Source organism: Mytilus edulis, chromosome 4, assembly GCF_963676685.1.
Source record: "Mytilus edulis chromosome 4, xbMytEdul2.2, whole genome shotgun sequence".
NCBI classification, from domain to species: domain Eukaryota; kingdom Metazoa; phylum Mollusca; class Bivalvia; order Mytilida; family Mytilidae; genus Mytilus; species Mytilus edulis.
In genome coordinates, this window is record NC_092347.1 from 98585968 (window position 1) to 98603376 (window position 17409).

Sequence of the window (17409 nt, forward strand, 5' to 3'; positions counted from 1 at the left end):
ATGTGGCTCTCTTGACCCGTAAAACGAGGTCACTCAAATCTTATTAAAGTATCCTAACATGAATAAAAATTTATGTGGAATATGATGCAAAATGGATAGCCTTCATACATCTCAAATTCTATGGTATAAACAATTCAAGCAAAGTAGTCTACATAAAAAAAATATTAATCACAGTTCAAAAATCGTTCGTAATTGTGTCCAGTGAGGCTATTATATCAAGTTGTTTTTGTTCACACTCTTTTTCCCAATCTTTCCATTAGTAATTTGATCACTTTGATTAAATATGAAGTATATCACAAGACACGTTTTTCTCAGAATTTCGTGAGCTGATAGGGGTGCTTATAAAGAGGAAAATCACGTATTTTTGGTGAAAAATGAATAGTCTTATAAGTCCGCAAAAAAGACGTTTCATTCTCCGACATCGTTCCGACTTCTAGTCATTCCAAACAGGAAGTAAACAATGAAAGACAAATGAACAACTTCATGTTTTCTATTTATTTAGTTATTATACTCTTGATTCATTCGTCATGCGTCATTTCTTCAAACGATAATGTAAATGGTATGTAAATCTTGAATTTACATATTTTCAGTAGTCATATGAGATTGAGATATTGCCTGTTATTCAATAATTGTGAAATTTATATGATTTATTGATTTAACTATTCTACATGTTCTATTTGAACAGATTGGGTATCTCCTCATTATCTGATCTTAAAAAAATATCTAACTTATTGTTAAACCACCTTTGTAGAACTGGTACTCCACCATTGGACATCTAACCATATTATTGGCAAGTTCATCACCATGGGCCGGGCATGTGTAGCTCATTGCTCTCTTTACACAGAGTAATCCTTTTTATGGGCTCTGAGTGTGGAGTGATTTTCTGATTTGGCCGTCCCTGGGTGCTGTTACTCCCCCCAGCATTTGATATATGATTTGTACATATTTATAGTGAAGTCCTTCCCCCACACAAATTGTCTTTTATTATACAGTTTAGCATTGTACATGCAATATCAACAAATTGGAAATAATTCATGAAATAAGTTATATTTATAATATTTCACAAGTACTCTTCCTAGATCCACATTTAATACTTTAAATGACAACAAGAAAAAAATGCTACAACTTTTCAAAAAGATGAATATTATTAGTCGCATAGTGTGCTAGTGACCTTATACGGTATATATGGAATTTACTGACCCCATACATGTATATACCGTATGAGGTCACTGTCAATAGCACTCTATGTAACAAATTTATCTTACCGACTATCTTAACGTGTAAAAATTAGACTTGTGACCTATCAAAATGTGCAAGTCTTCAATACAGTTAGCATTAACATGCTTAAGAAAATTCTTCCTTTGATCCTACAAAAACAGATGCCAACAATGACAACTTGTTAGATTTAAATGTGTTTTGTGAATTTATTTCACTTGATCGTCACCTTTTTCGTCTGTTGAAACCGTTAAGATTTTTTTTCAGTACTGTTGTTTTTCTAAAGGGACGTAACACCACTACTAAAAAGTAAAATCACAAAAATACTGAACTCAGAGGAAAATCAATTCGGAAAGTCCATAATCACATGGCAAAATCAAACAGCAAAACGCATCAAAAACGAATTGACAAGAACTGTCATATTCCTGACTTGGTACAGGCATTTTCAAATGTAGAAAACTAACGGTGTATGAAATTAGCCCCGCCTCTTTATTTCCTTATATGGAATATAAGGGGACGTAACTCCACTACTAACCGTGTATGAAATACTAACCTAATATTAAATATACACGGTTTCCACGAGGACACTTTTAACCAATCATATTCGTAGAAATGTATAGGAGGTAAGATAACCCTCATTACATGTACATAAAACTTAAATGATTGATTTCTTGGCCAGATTTCTTTTATTGATATCACCTGTGACTATTTTATGATTACACTAACATATACATGTATAAAATGTATAAATATATATTATATGTACACACAAATAACTCATACATTTTTGTTTTATTACATTTTGAAAAAGGATTCACACTGATCATGCTGATGAAGGCAATATGCTGTATAGAAATATTTGTTAATATGAAATCTAATTTTTTTCATTTATCCTTGATATTCCATGCATATGTCATTGTATGTATACATCTATATACAATGATATATGTGACAACTTTATGACAGACATTCTCTATAAAATTTCTTTCATTGCTCTCTGAAGTTACTCCTTACATCACTGTTCAGTGTTAATTTCCCCTAAAATATAGAAATGTGATGGTACAAAATGTATGTTCTTGTATGTTAAAAGAACATGTTTATTATAAATCAGTAGTTGAAATTAAGCAAAAGGAATTCAATGATAAAGTGTGCAATTTTTTAACTATATTTATTATCATGATTATTTTCATTACCAATTTAATTTCAATTCTTTATTTACTCTCAGACACAAAAATGTGTTACATGAGGACATTTTACAAATCAAATACAATAAATGACTGTATAAAATGTATATGTACCAATTCAAGTCTACCAAATTTGCAGCAAGGAATAGTTCATAACAAGTAAAATAAAACATTAATGTAGTGACCAATCAAAAGATGTTTAAGTCAACTAAAATCTAAAGATAGTGGTTTACATTTTCAAAATATGCGTTGTAGGTCAAGGGTCAACACCAACTGTTGGTAAAGAAGTTACTTCCCCTTCTTATGATGTCAACAGTACAACAATTTCTACAACAACAACATTAGCGCCAGAGTTTAATGCCAGATGTCCTGATAATGTACAATGTTACAAACTAGGAGGAGAATGTATCAACTGTAAATACAATAAACATTGTTTCTACGGGAAACCTAATGAAACATCAGAATGTCAAGTTAAAGATGAGATACGTTGTATAGTAAGTAAAGTGCTATCAAATTGAGTAAGTTGTTAATCAGTTCTGATGTTGATTATTGGTTCACTATGGAATATAAATATTTGGAGTGGATAACACATAATGTAGACACCTACATTGCAGAATTATCATTATCACAAAAGAGAAAGACTTCAACAGTCTCAACTTATAAGTTACATCCAAGTGTTACTTATATGATTCTATATTTATTGTGTTCAGTAGAAAATCTATCAGTGTTTGAAAAATGTTTGATGAATTAATATTTAAATAATCTTGTTTAAAGCCATGTTTAATAGTCAACAAACTCTAACTACAGAAATATACATACAATGTTTATATACTATATAAATATTTTCTATTGTAGGGTCAGAGAAAATTTAACAGGACTCATGAATGTAAATACTGTTACCAGTTAGACAAGTCTAATTACTCATGTGATACAACAAATGCCTCATGCCAAGTTATAAATGGACAGATACAAAAATATATAGCACAATGTACAGTAAAAGACAATGTTTTATGTCTAGGTAAGTAAATAAAGGCAACAGTAGTATACCCCTGTTCAAAAGTCATAAATAGTTTGAGAGAAAACAAATCCAGGGTTACAAACTAAAACAGAGGGGAAAAAATTAACAACAGAACACTGGAGTGCAACAATAAACAAACAACAATGCAACATACATAGAAACGAATTATAAGTTAAAAAATGTCTTATTCCTGACAGTGACTTGGTACAGGACATTTAAGAAAAAATGGTGGGTTGAACCTGGTTTTGTGGCTAGCCAAACCTAGAACAAGAAAAGAAACCTTATAATCTATACTTGAGTACATGTACATAATTTGAAAAAAACTGTGATTTGGTATGATTGCCAAATGCCAATGAGACAACTATCCAGCAGAGGTCAAATGATGTAGATGTAAGCAAATATAGGTCACAGTGGTGCAAGAGAAGCACAGTGGTGCAAGAGAGGTAACTGGAATTGAGCTTGATCTATTTTGGGTTTGAAATGTTAAACGATCTAAAATCAATTGTGATATTGAACTTTCTGAAAAGCTTATACATTTGTATTATTATATATGTAAATTAATGGTACAACACTCAACTCATATCAGTTGTCTTCAGAATTTTATAAATGCACATAGAAATTAACATAGCCCTGGTTTTCCAAAAAATATAAGATCATGGCTGTTATACATTCTATTATAATTCATTTGATCAATAAAAGAAATTACTTTAAAAGTTAATTAAATCTACTTTGAAATCTATTTCCTTAGGACAAAGAACATTCCTAAAGAACTTGCCATGTAACTGGACCAGTGGATATAAATGGTCAACAGCACTCATTTTAAGGTAAGAGAAGTTAGCCCTTAAAATAATAAAAAACAAATGTGTAAATATTTTTATAGGAACACAAAGAGGTTTTAGTGTTTGTGTTGTTGGATTGCTGCTTCATTGTTGTATCTCCATTTATTTATTCTCAAAGACATCACCTATATGTTAATTTGGTGGGTTTCGTGTTGTTTATTCTTTAGTTTTCTATGTTGTGTCATGTGTGCTGTTGTTTGTTTGTCTTTTTCATATTTAGCCATGGCGTTGTCAGTTTGTTTTAGATTTATGAGTTTGACTGTCCCTTTGGTATCTTTCGTCCCTCTTTGATTTAGGATTAAATAAAATGTTGATTTCATATAAGTATGAAAAATAGAATATTTCTTTCCAAGACTTAACTTCTCAGTCCATCTGATCTGAAGACACTTGCTTCACATCTGTATGCTCAGTGTACTACATTTTAGGCCTCACATTTGTGTGCATTGTTCAACTACTGTGGGTTCATTTATATTCGTCGGTACCAATTTTCGTGGATTAAGGAAAACTTACATGTTCATACAAGCCAATATGAAATTTGTAAATTGTTTAACATTTATTTTCCTGGTTCATCTGTGCCCACAAAATCCACGAAAATTGGTATCCACAAATAATAATGAATCCACAGTATCAAAATAATAAATCAACCCTATAATTTCTGAGTTCACAGTACTTGCTTTCAATTTCTCCAATTAAATGATATTGAGTTATTATTCCTAAAATGATGACCCTTGCCACTCCAATTGAAATATAGTACATTGTTTGTACCTTTAGTATATCTTGTATATCTGGTTTAAACCTAAACAAAAAATGAATAATATTTAGTTTTGTTTTCCTCTGCCTATCAATGTTTATTGTACATATCACAGATATGAGGTATGTAATCAATTCTTCTTATTTTCAGCATTACACTTGGTGGATTTGGTGTTGACAGATTCTATCTCGGACTATGGAAGGAAGGAATCGGTAAACTGTTCAGTTTTGGAGGACTAGGTGTCTGGACTTTAGTAGATGTTATTTTAATAGCTATTGGATATATTGGGCCGTCTGATGGATCATTGTACATATAATATCATGTCACTTTTTTAATTAAAATTCCTTTTTTACACAGAGTTGTTTGTATTGCTGCTTTATTTCTTAAGGTATATGTCATAATGATAATAAATTGAAGTTGTCAAATGGCTAGAATTGCCAACTTATCAGTTCAATAGTATATTTATATACTGACATTATACCATACATTCTCTGTTGATTAATTTAGAAATGATTAAGAAACTAAGAACCAACTCCTCCTGGCAAAGTCGATCTTAGGTTAATATGGTCACATTGTCATAGCTTTTTAAGTAGTTGTACATCACAGTTACTTTCAAAATTTTAGGATTGAACATTCCCAAATAAAGGCAACAGTAGTATACCGCTGTTCAAAAGTTATAATTCAATTGAGAGAAAACAAATCTGGGTTAAAAACTAAAACATTGGGAAACACATGAACTATAGGAGGAAAACAACAAAACAACAAAACAACAGAAACACAGCAGCACATCGGTTTTGACATAATATAATTTACTAGTACATGATGGTTTTTACAAATTTACTGTTTGCAAATGGAAGAATTATTCGGAATACTAAGCCATTTAAAGGATTTTCATATCCTAGCTAAAGATAACCTTACAAAACATTGAATTTTACGAAAAACTAAGGATTTTCTTATCCCAGGCATAGATTACCTTAGCCGTATTTGGCACAACTTTTTAGAATTTTGGATCCTCAATGCTCTTCAACTTTGTACTTGTTGGCTTTATAAATATTTTGATATGAGTGTCACTGATGAGTCTTATGTAGACGAAACGGGCGTCTGGCGTACTAAATTATAAGCCTGGTATACCTTTTATAACTATTAACCCACCATTTTTCAGGAATATGGCAGTTGTTTTCATTTGGTTCTTTAATTGATAGCGTTTGATTTTGTCATTTGTTTTACTTCCCCTTTTCCTGAATTTGACTTGGAGTTAGGTATTTTGTTATGAATGTAGGACAGAAAGTCAGAGGGCAAAAATCCACGGACAAAAAGTCACAATTCGTTTTTCAGATATTTTCTTTGAAAATTATCAAAAAAATATCAAAGATGATCAATTAATTGTTGAAAAAACAAAATGTCAAAGTGGTTTGGCACTTGAGTGGCTTCATGGTGTCAAGAAATATATCCTTTGCATGATTAAAATTAGACAATTCTTAAGTATAATGTAAAATTTCCTAAACTTTAATATAAATATATGTAACAAAAAGTGAATATATATTTCAAAATATTTCTCTTAATAAGTGGGCCGATACGATGCATGTATGTCTATACTCACTAGAGTAATGTTTTTGCGGTCTCAGATCTTTAGGCAGCAACCATTTGATTTTCTGGGGGGGCTATGGTTTTTTTTTCTGTACAAACATTTTTTTTTCGCCTGCGGCGAAAAACAATCTATTTTTTTCGCGACAAGTCGAAAACAATTTTTTTCTTTCAATTTTAGCATTACATATAGTGGCAGCTGAGGGTGAAACAAACAATTTTTTTTTCTCAGAATCAAAAACAAATTAATTTTTTCTCCAAAAACTGGAAACAAACTTTTTTTTCCAAAAAAAAACATAGCCCCCCCACCCCCCCCCCCCCGAAATTCAAATGGTTGCTGCCTTAGATACCAGGAGAATGGTCTGATCTGTAATTTCCCCGATTGTGACATTTATACAAATTACTGGTGATGCATGCATAGTTGCAGATAAACTCAAAGATACCAGTGTTGGAATTTTGAAATTCTACATTTGAAAATACCTGTACTAAGTCAGGAATGTGACAGTTGTTGTCCATTAGTTTGATGTGTTTTGTCATTTGATTTTACCATGTGATTAGGGACTTTTCGATTGAATTTTCCTCGGAGTTCAGTATTTTTGTGATTTTACTTTTTAGTATTTAAGAGATAACCTTTTCGGAGCAACCGGTATAGCTTCTTTTGGAGGTCATATACTCAACCAAATGTTTGCTGGTAATTTGTCTATACGATTTACGAGATTTGAAGAACAGTTGAATACTGTCACTGACATTAATAAAAATTCCGAACAAAAAAGTAACAAGTTATTTATATGTACATTTGACATATATTCAGGTGTCACATCTGACCATAACTACAAAATCTCCTACATCACACGCACAGACTCCTGCAATACACTGTCACATATTTAACTGCTAAAGTTATAGGTTTTGAAAATACACCTGGATATCTGAGGCATAAAATTTGTTTCATTTCAAAAAATGTCCAGTCTGGATGTCGTCACTATAATACTAATAACACTAATGATTCAAGTAAAACATCCTCTTGAATTTGATGAATTATCTGTTTTATTTGTTAAAATGACTTGAGGTTAATATATTGGATTGGACTGGATTAAACAAGCCGACATGTTTCAAATCGTATAAAGATAAACATAATAACCTTATCTATGGTGTTTCACAGTCATATTAGGAACAGGTGACTAGCAGTATGGCCGGTACTAACGTATTATTTACCGTTATAGTCATATTGATATATAATGCCTACACAATAGACAGTATCAGTACCGCCAATTTAGAGGCCAGTTTGGATGAGTATATTAATGCTGTAAGTTGTACTAGAATCACTGATGAATATGTAAACAGAATAAGGCTGTTTACCACTATATTTTTTATGATGTCACTCGCCGCTGACAATATTCTTCCATGAACGGAAACTACTACTTTCTCTCTCGTGCAAAAATGCATGCTCTAAGCGTGGCTCTAAGTCTTTAAGGTTTTCATTTTTAATTGAATGCATGAGAATCTCCATGACACGTCGTTTAAATAACAAAAGAAATTTAAAAAAAAATATAAAAAGGACAAAAGATTTAACATGGAAACAACGTACAGAGATCAAATAGTTATAGGTACCAGGCTTATAATTTGATACACCAAACACATTTTCTCAGATTTCATGATCTTTCATTGCCTTTTCAGACTATTTTTCAGTGATAACTTTGATGATTTTCATATAATTAATTGCAAGGGTTGTCAATTCGACAGCAATTTTAATATAGACTGAAGTTTTTGATGTTGACTTGACCGTAAGATAACTGATAACGGTCATTCCTTTCCGTGCATAATTATATCGGAATATGCATTTATATTAACAATAATTCAGCCGGTAAAAGCGGTACCATTGATAGTAAGACGAACACAGGTCCCTATCTAGGACGCTTCGACAGAGGTTGATTTGAGGTCATGACGATCTGAATTCTTTAATCTGAGTCTTGACTTTGATAATCTTCATCAGTATTTTTTACTCCTTGACATAATGAAGACTATCAAAGTCAAGATTCAGATTAAAGCTCAACAAGCTAATTCGGGGAGTTTGGGACAATTCCCCCAGTTGGCTACGGAAATAGAACATACACACCACTTCATCGAACAGACATAAGGCATTTCTCTTTTGATGTACATAGTATAAGAACGCTAACATACGAGTGTCTTTAACATTATATTACAAATTAAGGTTCTAGGCAAAGTTGACATAGGAATTTCAAAGATTGATTTAAATTTTCTAACGTATGAGGGCATTACAATTTTCTTGTTTTGTTTAACGTTTAAAATCATTTAAAAGTAACTTTTTTGTAGAAAGTGTTTTTAATTCAGTCCACGCCCACATACTGTGGTCGCACTTTTCTTATGTATTGTCTTAATAATATCGCACCTTTCGAGAGAAAAAAAAAGACATGCCACAAACTAGCACAACTGAGAAATCATCACTATTCTAGGTTGTCTGCTTCTTCTTCGAGTTATTTCCTCTGTTCTAGGAGCAACTGTGTAACACCGAGACATAAGATATTACTTGGACATTCAAACTCATATGGAAGAAGAAATTACAAACTAATAAAATCTATCATCATAATGCATCAGTGCATAACACAGTTTCAGAAACGCGAACCCAAGCTGTTCACACAATAAACATTTCAAGTAGTATTCAAGCCGCGGTCGCATGTTTTTTTCTACTGTAAGTTTATAAAAGAGCAAGTTAATATTGTACTGTAACTAAAGAAAAAGAAAAACCCCTTATAGTTCATACATTGACAACAGATATATCTGCGTTTTCTCCATTTAGGGACTGAAATGTCATACAAAAAATCCAGGACTGGCTCTAGCAATTGTAAAAGACGGGAAGGTTATATTGACAAAGGGCTATGGCGTTCGAGATTTATCTACAAACTCGCCAGTTACTGATCGTACAATATTTGGTATTGCGTCAATGTCCAAAGCATTTGCTTCTACTCTTCTGGTGAAATTGTTGGCCAAACATTCGAAGTAAGTACCTATGTATATGTTATATGAAGTATTCTTGGAGAAATATGAAATACGATATAAAACTTTTTAAAATAGTCGCCTGGGATACACATGTATGACACGTTTAACAAAATAAAGACACACACTATAATGTTAGGAAAGCAAATAGCTCACGTCAAACATTTATATGAATAAAACCTACCTTCTATGTTGATGATGTACTAGTATGTCAAAAAGAATGTAGCACCATTTACGTTAAGATAAACACAAAATTTCGAAAATGATGTTATGTAAATGTATATGAAAAATGAATAACATAGTATTTTAGTAGTCAGCACTTCTGTGTTGACATGAATATCAATTATATGGTCATTTTTATAAATTTTCTGTTTACAAAACTTTAAATTTTTCGAAAAACTAAGGATTTTCTTACCCCAGGAGTAGATTACCTTAGCAGTATTTGGCACAACTTTTTGGAATTTTGGGTCCTCAATGCTCTTCAACTTTGTATTTATTTGGCTTTTTGAACTATTTTGATCTGAGCGTCACTGATGAGTCTTAAGTAGACGAAACGCGCATCTGGCGTATACAATTATAATCCTGGTACTTTTGATAACTATTTAACCTGCAAAATACGAACCATCATAATACAGGACACAAAAAACTATACTAAAACATGTTTGTTACACATTTGAAACTTGTCATAGTTTCATATGGTCATCTTTTTTTCTCACAGTGTCAAAAATGAATTAAGTTTGTTACCAATCTATTTCAAATGGGTGTTGATTACTGGATGCTTCATTCAATTTCCTTATTCAACCGCAATTTAATTTTTGTTTTACAAATATTGAAATTTCATATCTTACTGGAACAACCCAATTTGTTGAGATTTTGTTACCACTGATTAGGGAGACTTTCGTGGAACACTGAACAGACCATGATTTATACCTTTATATATTTTGAGTGAAATATTATTAATGATGAAGATTTCCGTTGTTATTCTGTGGTTAACCTAGTTTATTATTCATTAAAGTGATTTTCGTTTGTTTGTTCTGTATTCATGTCACGTAGTGTTGTCGTTTCTATGTATATTGGCGTTTCCTTTTGTTGCACTTTAGTGTTTCTGTTGTTCCGTTGTTTTCCTCTTACAGATGATATGTTTCCCTCGGTTTAAGTTTGTCAAAATCGTTTTATGACTTTGAACAGCGTTAATCTGCTATGGCGTTTATCCAAGGAAGAGAGGACATTACTGTCAGCATTATCAAGACGTGAATTATTTCAATTTTTATATTTTTAATAAATAACTCATAAAACATGTAACAAGTAAGGTCAATAGAAAGAAAAACGTTTATTTTCAACTCACTAATCAAACACCTCATCGATCGCTATCATAAATTTCTTTGCAGGAATCATCATTCTAAGATAGCATTTAACCTTTGTGACTGATGATGACTACGAGTTTTCAGTTATCTTCTTTTTCAGTATGAGTATATATACTGATATTGCAAAGATTTTACCAAATTTCAAGTTTACAACACATATTCGTACTGACAATGCAAACATACGGGACCTACTATCTCATACTATGGGATTCCCATCTCATAATCTGATGAGATTGGATCCTAAATTCACACGAGATGATATAGCAAGGTAAATCTTTTTTATTTGGATTTACTGTGTATGTGTGTTATTTTTAACTCTCTCCTCAATATAACGGAAAAAAAAGGTAAAATGTGCAATATTTACCAAATCTTATTACATTTAAAGTAAATGATACCTTTGTATGTATTGGTGTGTTTTGTAAAGCTAGTTTGTATGCAAAGTTACATCTAGACGATTGGAACTTTTGGTAGTTTTTAAATCACAATGTTTCAACTAAGTGAATTTTCCCGTCAACTGTATCAAACTATGCTTGCTGTAGGTAAGTGGAATATCGAAAAAAGAAACCATGAAAATAATTCTAGAAAAAAATCCTATAAAATTACAACGTTTAGCGGATATATGCTCCAACCATACCCTCATGTTTGTTATTACAATAGTTAACCACAAACAAGTAATATAAAGAAAATGCACCATGAAAATCAATCAAGAAAAGCACTAAACTGACAACGATAGGATAGTTCTACAAAAAAATCGCAATTACACAACACAAACACCGACAGAATACTCAAGGTTACTAAAACAAATAGCTTGTAGTTTTCATTAGTTTCCGACTCGTTTGAATTGTTTTACATAATATCGGGCCTTTTATAGCTGACTATGCGGTATGGGCTTTGCTCATTGTTAAAGGCCGTACGGTGACCTACAGTTGTTAATGTTTATGTCATTTTGGTCTCTTGTAGACAGTTGTCTCATTGGCAATCATACCACATCTGGTTTTTTTATATGTAGTGCTTCATATGGTTTTTTGTTTAAATGTACTTTAATCATTCTAATCATTTTCTGTGCTTTATTTTGTAATTCATTTGATTGTATAGCTCAAATTTTGGGCACCATGATTGGTTAATAAAATTATCTTATCTTATCTTATGTTTTAAATGAAAATGACATCACTATCCTTCGGAGATATATGTGAATTAGATTTAAACTTGACCACTATCAAATATTTCATTCTATTTTTAATCAAATAATATGCATATTTTACTGTTTACAAAATTTTGATTTTTTTGAAATACTAAGGCTTTTCTACCTCAGGCATAGATTACCGTAGCTGTATTTGGCAAAACGTTTAGGAATTTTAGTCCTCAATGCTCATCAACTTTGTACTTTATTTGGCCTTTTAAACTTTTTTTTGGATTCGAGCGTCACTGATGAGTCTTTTGTAAACGAAACGCGCGTCTGGCGTATATACTAAATTTAGTCCTGGTCTCTATGATGAGTTTATTTTCAATGCACTTTTCCAGTCGCTCACAGAAGGTGCATAGTGTTCATCCTTTTCGTTCTATGTTTAATCAAATTATATACACATCTTTTACTGTACCTTTCCAGTCGCTCACAGCAAGTGCACAGCATACATCCTTTTCGTGAGTCTTACTTATATAACAACATGATGTACGGACTGGCAAGTGTGGTAGCTGAACGAATTGGCGAGAAACGATGGGAAGATCTAATCGAAGAAGAATTGTATACACCACTAGGAATGTCAGATTCTTCATTCATGACAAAAGTTGATCTGAGTGGAAATGTTGCGAAGGGATATGGAACTGATGATGCTACGGGAGGTCCAGTGCCAATAGATTTTGCCATAAACAGGTACATATTTTGATTTCTTATGGGGGTTTAAAATGGCTAAACATGTAGACTCGTTTTTGATGTGTTTTGTCATTTGATTTTTCCATGTGATTAGGGACTTTCTGATTTTATTTTCTTCGCAGTTCAGTATTTTTGTGATTTTACTTTTTCCTATCATGAAGTGCTGTCATTGCAGCGATGTTTGTCAGCATTGCCATATAAGCTGGAGGTTTGGCTAGCCATAAAGCCAGGTTCAATTCACCACTTTTTCTTAAAATGTCCTGTACCAAGACAGGAATATGGCAATAGTTATCAAATAATTCGTTTCTATGTACGTTGACGTTTATTTTTGTTGCACTTCAGTGTTCCTATTGTTCATTTGTCATTCCTCTTAAAGTTGATGTGTTCCCTCGGTTTTATTTTGTAACCCGGATTTGTTTTCTCTCTATCGATTTATGACTTTCGAACAGCGATATAGTACTGTTGCTTTTATTGAATTTTCCTCGGAGTTTTGATTTTTGTTATTTTACTTTTTGGTTTGATGTCTAATATTCCACACAATCCCGGCAATGCGAGCAAAAACTGCTTACGAAAGACTTCGTATCAGTAAGTATATTCACTATAAAAAAAACCAAAGCCATTTTTTTTTAAAAGTTTATCGCTTAGAATACTTAAAGCATGATTGTTCCGCGAAAGCAGTAATTTCATTTTATTATATTTTGATTGACAGGCGGTGGGGACAAATGGGTGGATCTACCAATATCATGAGTAATGCGGTAGACATTTCAAAGTGGATGCTTTTCCATTTGAGTAAGGGACGTAACCAAGCAGGGCAACAAATCTTAAGTGAGAATGATATGGCGACACTTCACAAAAGGCGGAATACTATCACAGCTCCAACATCAGAAAAATATTTCTCCCAACCACAAGTTCCCGTGTCCTCGTTAGAAGAAAACTACGCCTTGGGATGGAAAAATGGAGTATACAGAGGCAAGTGTTATTTATAGTCGGATTCAACTGATTCGTTATCAGTCAAATAACTTATTGTTTCTCGGCATTCTTTTTCCTTTTTAAATGCCTTCAGGTTTGTATTATTTTTTTTTTAATGCGGTCAGCTCATTGATAGTAAAAACAAAACCGCAAATGGAATATAGTTAACTTTGTGGTTCAATAAATTGAAGATTATTTCGGTTGTTTGAAAAAAAGAGGGGCGAAAGATACAAGAGGAATAATCAAGCTCATAAATCGAAATGGCTAAAAATTAAAAAGACAAATAATAGTACACAAAAAGCAACATAAAAAAACTTGAGACTGAGCAATACGAACCCCACAGAAACTGGGGATGATCTTATGTGCTCCGGAAGGGTAAGCAGATCCTGCTCCACATGTGGCACCCGTCGTGTTGCTCATGTTATGACAAACCCGGTAAATAGTCTAATTCGGTAGGTCACATTCGTGAAAAGAGAAGGGGATTGTAGTTACGACATAAGAAACATATCCGCTATTATCTGTGAAACGGTTATTCCATTAAATATGTGCTTTGAATTGATTTCCTTAAGTTTGGAGATTATTATCTTGTATCGACAGTTGTTCTACCGAGCTTGCCAGATATGTATCAAAAGCTGTTGGGAGGCTTTAACATATAAAACAATGACATATCATGACCACTATATTTTTCAGATAAACATGATATTACAGAAATGATTGTATGCTTTAAAGGGTTGTTTTTGTTTATGAATGTATCTTCACCAGGAGAGCTATAAACATAGCATTTGGAAGCCATGCACTGATGTACACGTACAATTATAAAGGGAGCTATATAAACAAATGGGGGGGGGGGGGGGGGAGAATAACAAAATATACCTAAGATCAACTCTGTCTAATCAACTTCGAGCGAGTTGGAACTTTAGTTTCGGAATAATTTCTTATCTAATGAAAATATAATCTAAGTAAGGTAGAGTCAATATCAAACATTTGACTCCTGAGCTGATGATACACTCTTAGCAGTCCAAAAAGATGCGATATCGATCAAATGCTAGTAAAAAACATTGTAAAATACGGTACACCAAAAATTATTTTACAATTTACCCTCATCAAAAACGGTCAACCCAAAATAAAAAGATATCTAAGGTTCTTAAATCTGTATACATCTGTATCATTCAGTAATACCCACCAACCCCTTCAATCCACAGAAAAACTTGTGATGAGATCATAGGGAAGTAACATATTTAAAATCACTTAAAACGCGACGAATAGTTACACTTAGAGACTGAGGAGTAGTGAAGAACAATCGTGATTTCCAAATCCGTGTGAGAAATAAAGACGAAAAATATTTGACAAAATAAATTAAAATTAAAATATTAAAAATTTATACCATATAGAACAGTTATATTTGTACATGTACATCACTCCATGTCATTCCGTTTTGAATTTTCTCAGAGTTCAGTATTTTTGTGAATTTACTTTTTTCTCTTTATCTTTGTCAATTTATAATTTTCCTATCCTGAATTTTTGCATCGCCTGACCTCACTTATTCGTGTAACAAAATCAACTATGACATTTGCCTTTCTTATCATGAAAAGGGCGAGCTGGTCTGATTACCATACAAATAAAGAAAACGTTTTTTTCGAAAAAGAAAATAATTTTGCCCATACAGTGAAACCTGCCTAATCCGACACCTGAGTATTCCAATATCCTGCTTTAACCGTCACATTTTTATGGTCCATATTTTGCAAGGATAGAAATATATAAGTCTATTCTTGCAAAATAGCCCCGAGTATTCCGACGCCCTGCTCTTGAATGTTCCAATAAGTTATTAACAAATACTGGTAGTCTGTTTCTTTATATTGGCGTTTGTTTTGTTGCGGTTCAGTGTTGCTATGGTTTCTCTTATAGTATATGTTTTCCCTCGGTTTTAGTTTGTATCTCAGATTTATATTGGCTTAATCGATTTATGACTATTGAACAGCGATATACTACTGTTGCCTTTATCTATACATGAACATATCATATATATGTGAACTTGCATTAGGTCGATTTTTACCCAACGAAGCCCATATACGTATCTGCATAGATCGTAATCTGTGCTTTGTATTTTAACATCTTTCCTTAAAACACAGATTTGACAAGACTGTGTATTTTAAAATCGAGTATGCTGCTTTTTTTAAGGATACAAAGTTTTACGACACACTGGTACAACTTGGGGTTATAGTTCCTTGGTGACACTGATTCCGGACATGAACTTAGGATTTTTCACAACAATGACTGGCGACGATCCAGGATATAAATTCCGCTATTTACTCCACAACTACATCGGAGACCTGCTACTAGGGGAGACGCCATGGTTGAATAAAACAACAATATGTTCCTTTCCAGAACCGTGGTACAACCAGTCTACTAGCGTATACCATCCAATTAATAAGCATATAAACCCTACCAGGTCACTAAATTACTATGTAGGCGTTTACCATAACAGTATGTACGGCAACCTACACGTGACCATGAATACGTCAGCAAACACGTTGCAGATGAATTATGGGATAGGATCATGGCTTCTATATCCAAAAGGAACACATGACAAATTTGTGGGCGAAGGGACGAACATTGTACACAAAATTATCGATCTTTCTTCAATTCAATTTCATTCTTCTAATTTGCATGGGAGAAGTACCATTGATAGCGTAAAAGTAATCAGCTTTGAGACAAGAGCGCCACCTGTTTTCACCAAAACAAGTAGTCATGTCAACACTGGGAATATTGTCGGTTAAAATTTATATAAGTTGAACGATTGAAATTTTGAAAGTGAAATTAAATATTGATTTGTGCATTGTTTTTCACTCTATAAATTTGAAGATAAAGTAATTTCATTTGTAGCTTTCAACCCATCGATGTGAGGATTAGTAACTTAAACTTGTGTCTTTATTATTATGAGGCTGACTTCATGCAGGAACGTCTTAGGAAGAGAGATTAGATGTTAGCAATATCCTTTAACTCTACTTTCCGCTATATAAATGATGTTCTTTCACTAAATAATTCAAAATTTGGTGACTATGTGGAACGCATCTATCCCATCGAACTAGAAATAAAGGATACTACAGATACAGTTAAGTCGCCCTCATATCTGGACTTACATCTAGAAATTGACAATTAGGGTCGGTTGAAAACAAAACTTCACGACAAAAGAAATGATTTCAGCTATCCAATTGTGAACTTGGCATTTCTAAGTAGCAACATTCCAGCAGCATCTGCATACGGGGTATATATCTCCCAATTGATACGATATTCCCGTGCTTGCATTTCCTATCATGATTTTCTTGAAAGAGGGTTGCTGCTCACAAGGAAGCTATTAAACCAAGAGTTCCAAATGGTGAAGTTGAAATCATCCCTTCGTAAATTTTACGGACGCCATCACGAGTTGGTTGACCGTTATGGAATAACCGTTTCACAAATGATATCGGATATGTTCCGTACGTCGTAACTACAATCCCCTTCCCTTTCATGAATGAGACCTACCGAATTAGACTATTTACCGGATTTGTTATCACATAAGCAACACGACGGATGCCACATGTGGAGCAGGATCTGCTTACCCTT

At 32.9% G+C, this 17409-nt stretch overlaps 2 protein-coding genes across 2 annotated transcripts; both read left to right on the plus strand.

Moving 5' to 3' along the window:
• Positions 1-413: 413 nt before the first annotated feature.
• Positions 414-5361, plus strand: LOC139521233 (TM2 domain-containing protein 3-like). The gene is made up of 5 exons (XM_071314689.1): positions 414-559; positions 2655-2893; positions 3255-3417; positions 4166-4241; positions 5158-5361. The coding sequence occupies exons 1-5, from the start codon at positions 472-474 to the stop codon at positions 5321-5323; spliced, it is 732 nt and encodes a 243-aa protein (XP_071170790.1). The 5' UTR covers positions 414-471; the 3' UTR covers positions 5324-5361.
• A 2385-nt stretch (positions 5362-7746) lies between these two features.
• Positions 7747-16640, plus strand: LOC139521232 (gigasin-6-like). The gene is made up of 6 exons (XM_071314688.1): positions 7747-7894; positions 9407-9606; positions 11068-11235; positions 12574-12837; positions 13547-13806; positions 15985-16640. Exons 1-6 carry the CDS (start codon positions 7778-7780, stop codon positions 16581-16583), a joined length of 1608 nt encoding a protein of 535 aa, XP_071170789.1. The 5' UTR covers positions 7747-7777; the 3' UTR covers positions 16584-16640.
• The last annotated feature ends 769 nt before the right edge of the window (positions 16641-17409 follow it).